This window comes from Octopus sinensis, linkage group LG15 (assembly GCF_006345805.1).
Source record: "Octopus sinensis linkage group LG15, ASM634580v1, whole genome shotgun sequence".
In the NCBI taxonomy this organism is placed as follows: Eukaryota; Metazoa; Mollusca; class Cephalopoda; order Octopoda; family Octopodidae; genus Octopus; species Octopus sinensis.
In genome coordinates this window covers 51,164,668-51,174,667 of record NC_043011.1, presented here as the reverse complement: position 1 = coordinate 51,174,667, position 10,000 = coordinate 51,164,668, and the positions used below count along the sequence as shown (strand labels likewise).

General features: G+C 40.2%; 1 protein-coding gene across 7 annotated transcripts in view; it reads right to left on the bottom strand.

Annotated features, from left to right (window-relative positions):
- LOC115219765 (acidic mammalian chitinase) overlaps positions 1-10,000 on the bottom strand; it is a 70,655-nt gene that overhangs the window by 50,460 nt on the left and 10,195 nt on the right. For all 7 annotated transcript variants that reach the window (XM_029790008.2, XM_036509705.1, XM_029790013.2 and 4 more), the window contains exon 3: positions 350-536. In XM_029790008.2, the coding sequence (XP_029645868.1) occupies positions 350-536 (187 nt within the window). The remainder of the gene's footprint in view (positions 1-349; positions 537-10,000) is intronic.

Below are 10,000 nucleotides of genomic sequence, written 5' to 3'. Positions count from 1 at the left end.
GGGTTCCTTCCACAGTTAGGGAGTGAGACTTCCTCACACAGCTGTCCTCATCCATACGTAGCATATGACCATACCAGTGCAGTCGTCTCTCTTGCACACCACATTTGATGCTTCTTATGCCCAACTTTTCACCAAAATTACTAATTGAAATTACTAATTGATTGTTAACTTCAAATTTATATTTTACATATCACACATCACACTGTTGATAAGAGGATTTTTGAAATAAAGAGTAAAAAGTTCAAACTGAATACAAGCCATGGTTACTAGACAGTTCCAAGGAGACTTACAATAGGAGGCTTACTTTCATATTGTTTAAAAAGAAAAAAAAATACACAATCATACTCACATTCCTTCTCCACCATTTATAGAAAGATCACTGGTCTCCGTTGGAGCCAATGAATTACCAGTCAATTTTGCAAAAGCATAGTGGATGTGGGAGCAGAATGATGGGTCAATATTACTTGGTTTGAAACTGCCTTGTCCAGGTCTGTATTGGGCCCAGTTGGTGAAGTAGCAAATGCGCCGATAAGCTGCTGTTATGGTTGACATTAGAAAAAAAGAGAAGAAAGGAAAAGAAAACAATATTACTTAAGCAGATGATGATATTGTAAGTAATAAAGAATTCACAATATTGTTAATGCTATCATATATATATATATATATATATATAATATATATATATATAATAATTAGAGACAAAACCACTATTAGGCAACTCAAGCAGTGATAGACATAAACCAATACATAAATAACAAATAATATAAATATAATTAATATAATATCTAATATATATAATGTATAAGATTTAAAATTTTTTTAACCAAAAAGTATAAAAAGAATGATAAATATAATATAATAAGTAAAAACACTATGTATGTCTCATGGCTATAATTAAATTCAAATTACAATTAAGTTTAAATTCAATTGAAATAAATTCGAACTAAAATTATAGTCAATCTTCAGGTTAATGATAATAGTTAAATAAATAAGCAAATAGAATTAAACAATATTTTTTATGAAATAAATAAAATAATAATTTTTCTTATGTAAATATCTCTAGCCAGAAAACTGAAAAAGACACTGGAGCCTTCAGTCAAATGATCCGGGAGACTAAAAACAGTAAAGGTGACTTGACAGTGGTCTGGGTAGATTGGGAAAATGTGTATGAATCAGTTTCTCATGCCTTCATATATGCAGCCCTAGGTCACTACCATATCCATCTGCACATCAAAGGAACAATCACCAGCTACTTTGGAGGAATCTAGTTGTGCTTCAAAATGGCCCACTTTACGACTTGGTGGCAAGACTTGGAGAAGAGAATTGGGATCTAGCTTTTTTCATTTGCAAAATATACATTTTTTAAAAGACAATGAAAAATCTGAAAATTGGTAGCCTTCTAGTCTCATTGCTTTGAATGTAGGATGTTGTGGGGGAAAAAAATGGAGAAAAATGTTACAGAGGTTTAAAAATCGAAAAAAATTGTATTTTTAGCCAATAGCGAGACAAATTTTCTGCATTTAGCGGAATGGTGTCGACTTTAAGGTTGTACCCTATGAAATTTAGAGTTTGGCGTCTGACCTGTTCATTTTGCAGATGAGGAAGACTAGATCCGGGAATTGTAACTGGCTTCACAATTTCTCCCCGTTCTTTTTATTGCAGAATGAACCTCCTAAAAACAGCTGCAGATAAAGAAGTCCAAAGATCAACAATGGAGTCAGGCAGTCAACCACATCCACTAAGGATTTTGACGGACGGACGATCTTACAGTGATGATCACAGCCCATATGGAGGCGGTGCATGATGCATTTCCAACGCCAACAAACCTGCACAGATGGGGTATGAAAGTGAATCAACTGTGTAGGCTTTGTAGAGAACGGGACACCCTGGCATATATCCTGGCAAGGTACAAAAGAGCACTTACCCAAAGGAGATATAAATTACGCCATGATAAGGTGTTGCAATACTCGCTCACTTCAACACATAGTAACCTGGGCTAGAATGAAGTCTTAGCCTCAGAAATCTAGAAGTAAGGCGATATGAAATGGTAAATGAACGAACGAGATCAAGCTGCAAGTACAAGGAGAGGCTATTCCGTCAATTGAAGAAAATGTGATCAAATGCCTTGGGAATCGGTTTAACAATTCATTCTATGACAAGCAAAGTCAATAATTCTGAAAAGTAGACAGAGGAGTGACTGAGAAAGATTGAAAGACCGGGACTTCCAGGAAAATTCAGGGCATTGTTCTACCAACACGAACTGCTTCCAAGCACTCGAGTTCAGGGTGCAAGTGATTAGTCATCACTTCCGTCGCACAGGCTGAAAACATGCAGAAGGTATGCAACGCCGTTGGAATTACATGCACAGAACGACAGGATTTCGAGTTTTCCCGTTTCCAACAATGGAAGAAGGCAGATACCAAGGAAAGGAGGACTATGTTCCAGGCAGATGTACTCCACCAGAAAGCCTGGATTCAAAGGAAACTCCTTAAAAGGAAGATCACGTGGACAGACCCGTAGAGACTAGAGCCTTTCCACATCTCCTTCTTGCCGCGGGCGGTGTATGATGCACTTCCAGCGCCAGTAAACCTGCACAGATGGGCTATGAAAGTTAACCAACTGTGTAGGATTTGTAGAGAACGAGACACCCTGGCATATATCCTGGCGGGGTACAAAAGAGCACTTACCCAAGAAGATACAAATTACGCCATGACATGGTGTTGCAACACTCGCTCACACTCTGGAACAGGAAAGACACAAAAAAGTGCCACGTACTCTGCCTCGGACTGCGTTTGATCCAGAACAACAGTCTTATCAAGGAGGCAAGCTGCGGAAGTCGCGTCTAACAAACGACTACAACACCTGCTCACCATCAACGAAATTCTGGAGATATCGTAGCCTCAGCACATGTCTGGACATCATTATCCACAGCACGCTCAGTCCATGCAGTGGATGTTGACAGCAAATGGACCGTCTGAGCGGCAAAACACGTCCCCTCCACAAAAAGCGCTCCATTCCAGTCACCTATGAAACAAGGTAAGATAAAAAATTCCACCTTTTGCAGTAGTAACTCAAAGAAGGGAAGAAAAGGAGCATCCTTGACGGACACAACACAAGCTATTGAACGGTTCCGATGGGCAGCAGAAGATGATAGATTCGGTGTAGGTATTTACTACCTCCACTCGATCCTTCAGGGATAGTTTTTATTCGTCTCATTTCTGGGTGAAATTAGCAACCTTACTCGTCACTTCTCTCCACATTTTGTCCACATGGAGGTCTGGACCAAACCGTATCTTGAGCAATGTAACCGTTCGTCTGTCCAATACCTCACAACGCTGTTGGATAGTAAGGACCTGGCTCTCCTTGTACCGAGCGGCAGGCCCAACGACTTCTGAATAATTGTTACTCTTCTCACACCTCGTATTGCCCTAGAGTAATGTCAATCACCTTGATGTATTTGTTGTCCGACACTGTTACAGTGATATCTTCCGCATATGCGAACATGGATCTTCTGCATTCTACCTCTCGCAGGATGCCCCTCAAAAACCACCATCTACTACAGCAACGGCTCTAGAGTTAGTACGTACAGAAGAGGATTAAGGGTCACCTTGACACACCGAACGCATAATACTGAAGGTTCCGACTGGTGGCCTTTACTCTGATCACCAAACAAATGTTGTCGTATGTTGCAGCGATCCAACAATAGAAGACGGACACAAAACCAGCCTCCTCCAGAACAGCTGCTAAGTAAAGATAGTTGACCCTATCGAAATCTTTCAACTTAACTAAACTGATCATGATTCCATCCATGCTAGGTTCTTTACCTACTATTTCTATAAAGTATCACATGAGGTTGAGGTTGTGGATTGATCTGCATAGTATAGTACAGAGTATAGATAAGCGTTAACCTCTCAGTTAGCACTGTTCCAAAATTTTAAACTCTACATTTAACAGAGTTACAGATGTAGACTTGTTAAAAATTATCCCCTTGTTTTGGTCCTTACTCAGCACCGCCACCACCACACCTCTTTTCACAAGACTAGCATTCTGTTGCCAGTTGCACTAGACATATGCCAAGGTGCTCCCGCACAAGTCTGGCATATGAAGATAAGTTCGTAGGGCAGAAAAACCACTCCCGGCGACTTCGCTCTCGTGCAGCCACTCATCGCTTCCTGTATTTCGTTAGCTGTTATCAACCCTTTACAGGATTCCGCGTCCCTAGACGAGAACTGCTGCCGGCCGTCGAGGTGGGCAATAAAATCCACCCGGGGCTTCGGTCCACCAACAAATAGTTGAGCAAAGTGCCTCTGAAAAGCCCACATATCTGCTTAAAATCGAGCAGCACGTACCCCTGCCGATCTGTCAAAGACCGAATTGTGATTTGTTGCTTCGTTGTACCTCTACTGCCAAAGCCCATCGAACAGCTTTTGTTTCCTCATGTCTTAGGGCACGCACCCTAGCTCCAACAAGGCAACCTTTGTGCTTAACGTTGAAGAATCATTCAAGAGCCAATCTCGCCGGCAGGCTTCGGTCGCAATGCCTTTACTAAGTACCTCTTCTAGATTACTAATTAGCTCTCCCTCTACTCTGGAAATCTCATTCTCTATTTTCTAACAAACCTAATCGATTCAAATCTACTAGCCATTTTCAGGACTAGACACCATCGGCTGTTGACGATTGTCCCTGTCAACTTCCTCATAAATAATTCTCCTACCCGGTCTCCGTAAACTTGGCGCGTTGGGAAAAAAACAAATTTTGTTTCCAGGGCCTCTGTCTATGCAGCCTCACTATCAACCGTACAGATCACACATTTGCTATCTTTGTAGCCAACAACTTTGAAATGTGAACATGGCGCAGGAGTGGCTGTGTGGTAAGTAGCTGTTTACCAACCGCATGGTTCCGGTTCAGTCCCACTGCGTGGCACCTTGGTAAGTGTCTTCTACTATAGCCTCGGGCCGACCAAAGCCTTGTGAGTGGATTTGGTAGACGGAAACTGAAAGAAGCCTGTCGTATATATGTATATATATGTATATGTATGTGTATGTTTGTGTGTCTGTGTTTGTCCCCCTAGCATTGCTTGACAACCGATGCTGGTGTGTTTACGTCTCCGTTACTTAGCGGTTCGGCAAAAGAGACCGATAGAATAAGTACTGGGCTTACAAAGAATAAGTCCCGGAGTCGATTTGCTCGACTAAAGGCGGTGCTCCAGCATAGCCGCAGTCAAATGACTGAAACAAGTAAAAGAGTAAAAGGGTAAAGAGTAAAGAGAAAGTAACCTATGCTACCCCTATCTATTGGCTTCTACCTAAAAATCTTCTGGATGATCTGGGGCTGTTTCCCCATGTCCACATTGGCACATTCGGAAAACCCAGTCGGTACCTGTCAGTCAGCTGGAAACGACTGAACAGTTTGCGAAACTTTTACACCTCCCTCTCCTATCAGCTAGCCTCATACAATCTAGTCATGCATCCAAAACGGTGTTCTAATCGCCTACTAGCACTAAAAAGCGGGATGTTTCCAGAAAATCTCCAGACGCCTAATGAAATGTAGGTGTCCCTGTCCCAGTCGAGACATACACAAGGACTAGTCTAAATCATGACGTTCGCTTCTGTTGATGCGTAGGATCACCAACTTACCATTTGGATCAAAGAAGATCGACTAAATCATGAGACCCAGGCCTTTCCAAAACTACCGCCACTCCACCACTAGTTCTTACAGAGTAAGACATGCGAAGATCTCAAAATCGCCAAAGATAGGTGCTAAGGTACGTGTGTCGGAAATCCAGGTTTCGTCGATAGCTGTCACACCAAAATCTAGCAACCTAAGGTCATTAAGCAGGCGACCCTACTTCCACTGTGACCACATTATATACCCCTCTCTCAAAGTTGTTATATTGGTAGAAAGAGAAAGAGGAGTAAAACAAACGAGCTATTTACCTACTTGGTGGTCTCGAAGACCGAGTGACACAGTCACAATAGGGACTTTGAGTTTCCTTTGGAAAGTCTTTTTGGAGCTTACTGCTGGCCCTTGAGCTTAGACTTCTCACATGATTAGGAAAATTCTCCCTCAATATTTTGTCTCCAAATTCAACCGTAACCATAATACTGTAACATTTTTGGCACCTTGAAAGTGCTGGTCCTGAAGACCTTTCACTCTGTTTCAATGTTTTCCTTTTTTCGACGAAGGACATTAGTTTGGGGCTTTTTTTTTATTAGCGCTCATTGTCAGCACAGAGTTTGGAGTGGGTATGTTTTACTGATGTGTTTGTGTGTCAGTTTGATAATACTGTTCCTCTGTGTGTTTTGCTTTTTTGAGGTAGTTGGGGGTGAAGTTGTATATTTGTCTGTGTTTGGTGTAGATGTGGTTTCTGAGATCTCGCTGTTTCAAAATGGCGCTGGCTTCTTTGTGCCTCGCCACCACGGCATATCTATTATTCTGTATACATGACTCACACACAGACACAGATATTAACATTTCAATAAATCTTCTCTTAATCATTCTACGCGGTTGTGCCTCCTTTCCCCTCTGGCACTTACATGTACTATTCAAATTATATATTTATTGCAAGGACTGTGATGTACTAAGGAGCCATTCTCATCACCTCGCTTCGCACGGTCCTTACACCACCAAGCGTTTTGGCATTTTGTCAGGTATTCTAGACTCTATTTTTTGGGTGACTTTCGAGACTATTTGGGTCTCCACTTAACCCGAATGCGTGTAGCATAGAGAACTCTACTAAAAAAAAACCTAAGGGCCAGATGGTGGTGTTAAACCAAGCGAGGAATTAATACAGCCAATCAATAACTCGGGACGCAAAATACCGGAATAGAAGCCGTAATGGATATCATTAATGATTCTATCAATTCATTCCTTAAACTAATGTTTTATTTTATTGACCCCGAAAGAATAAAAGGTACAGTTGACTTCGGCAGTTGAACTCAGAGTGAAGAGAGGTGGAACAAATACTGCAGGATATTTCGTCCAATGTACTTTAGGGATTTAAACCCCAACTGTGAAATTATCAAAAAAGTTTCACGCGAACAACCTAAAAATCGACCAGTCAACTTGAAGGTATGCCATGAACAGCATTTCGAATGTTCTTGAGATTCGTGCTCTGTTTCCCTAGTCAAATATATGCAACCATCCTGATCTCACATTTAATTTATGAATCTACTACATCAGCCCTTCTTACGCTAACTCCACCTCGCATAATGATGACTCGACGAAGGAGGGCCTACACCGAACAACCACGTGATAGCGCTAACGTCTGTGCCAATTCGCTACCGAAAGCGGTTGTAAGATAAATACTCCACCTGTTTATCACAGGTAACATTGCCTTATTATTTAGGAACTACGTTGTACAGGTGGGTAAAGGTGAAATTCATACAGTGTAGAAACCAGTGCCCTGTCCAGAGAGAAAAAAACGAATCGCAAATTGCAGCCGCGAATCTGTGACACACGAGTACATAGCTTAATGCTATCTTCTTGGTCATTTCACGGTTACACTAATATGAATGGGAAACATTCTGGATGATAGTAAAGACTGGTTTCATTGGGAGGTTCTGATTTTAAACACAGCAGAATATGGTTTCATGGAGATTTTATGCTAAAACTTGATAGGAAAGAGGCATTAAATCCTGCCTCTGAAACGTAAGAATGCTGTACTTAGATAAGAGACACTAGTAGCATGTTGAGGAATTATATATACATACTTATATATATATACATATATATATAAGTAAATAAATGGAGTTGAACGCAGATGCTATTCAAATTCTTTTTACACAATACACCAGGTCTCTCTTTATTGTGAGAGGAAATTAATGTGGTACTGGCTGTTAGAAAATCAATCATTAAGTTCGATAACAAGTTGTGGGTCCGGAGGGATACTCCCAATGGGAAGTTCAGATTCAGCACAAATTGCTGATTTAGTCGGTACATATATACTTTATGACATGGCCCACCAGTTCCCAGACATCTGTGGAGGTCTATATCGTGATGATTGTTTGATTTACTTCCAAAACATTTCAAATCAAAAAATACAGAAGATTAAGAATAGATTAGTTAGGTCTTTCATAGAACGGGCTTTCACATCGTTTTTGACGATGAATTAACTAAAGCTAACTTCTTAGATATTACTCTTAATTTGCAAAATAACTCATACTTCCCATACCACAAACCTTCCACCAATCTCAAGTATATTAGTCCTTCCAGTAATCACGCTAGGGCAATTACTAAGAATTTAGTTAAAAACATTTCAGTTAGATTGTCTAAACTATCCGCCAATGTTGACATTTTTAACGACAAGGCAGAATTTTATAACTCTGCCTTAGTTAAGGCAGGGTATAAAGAAAAAGTTACACACATTGATTCTGCTCAATCTCATCCTTCATCTACTGTTCAAGACTAGAAATCTAGTTGTAATAAGAAGAGTGATTTTAATTCTAATATTGTAAACAACACAAAACATAAAATTCCTTTACGGGGTAAGGGAGGCGAGCGTTATTTAAGCCCATTTTTTCACTCTGGGGGTATTTCACCGTTCATTAAAGATAGTACCATTCACAATTTGACTATTACTAGGAAAACTGTCTGGTTTGTTATTCCGTACGGAAAACAAATTAAATCTAATTTTCCTTTGCAGTTCCGTGAAGTGGTTGGTAAGATCTTTCCAAAAAATTCTAGATATTATTTAATTGTTAATTCTCATATAGTTAGAGTTGCCTTCTCCAACACAAAGAATCTTTCACAAATTATATCTTCTCATAATACTAGTCTGCTAAATAAAAGTTCATTTTCTGGGAGTTCCAACATTAATTTTGTTAATTCCAGCCCCTCACATAATAATAATAATAATAATAATAATAATAATAATAATAATAATAATAATAATAATAATAATAATAACAACAACCTACAAATATTTAGGCTCTGGTATTCAGCATGCAAGCATGAAAGAGAAGATCAGGAAGGAATTTTATAGGAGAGTTCGAGCAGTCCTGAAATCTGAACTAAATGTACGTAACAAGGTGTTAGCTATAAATTCCTTAGCAATTCCAGTTGTTACATATAGTTACAATGTGTTGAATTGGAATATGAGTGAAGTAAAGAAAATAGATAGGAAAATACGCAAGCTGCTGAGTTGTAATAAGATGCACCACCCAAAGACAGACGTAGATCGCCTTTACCTCCCCAGAGCCCAAGGAGGTCGAGGCCTGATCCAATTTGAACTAGCTTACTAAACAACCACAATTGGACTGGCCAAATATCTTGAAATAACGAATGACTGGATGCTAAAGCTCGTGGAAATTTACGAGAGACGAAAGAAGCTTCATTCTATCATAAAGGAAAGCAAAAAATTTGCTATTGATCTCGTGCAGGATACCCAAGCTGAACAACCCGAGGGAAGTACGGCAACTATTGTTGCAAAGAAGGTGAAAATAATGGCAACGAAAAAAGCGCACAAGTAATTGGCTAATAGGTGGGAGGAGAAACCTCTGCGCGGCAAATATGTGGCCCGTAGCAAACAAGCTGATGTTGACCAGAAGCAAACCCATCAGTGGCTACGGAGCTCAGGGCTAAAAGCAGAGAGCGAAGGTTTCATCCTGGCTGCTCAAGATCAAAGCCTATTAACCCGAAACTACCAGGCCAATGTGATGAAAAATGGAGCAGACCCAAAATGCCGATTCTGCAACGACATGATTGAAACAGTGGACCACCTAATCTCTGGATGTAAAGTCTTAGCACCAGTGGAGTATAAATTAAGACATGACAGAGTTGGCCAATATCTACACTGGCTAATAAGTCGGCATTACAATATCAAAACTGCCGATAAGTGGTATAATCACCACCCTGAAGCTGTAACTGAAGGAGAAAATGTAACGATTCTGTGGGTCTTTCCAGTACATACAGACCGAACCATCAAAGCCAATAAACCGGATATTGTTGTGAAAGACCAAAACAATAAAGTTTGCTTATTGATCGACATGAGCATCCCCTG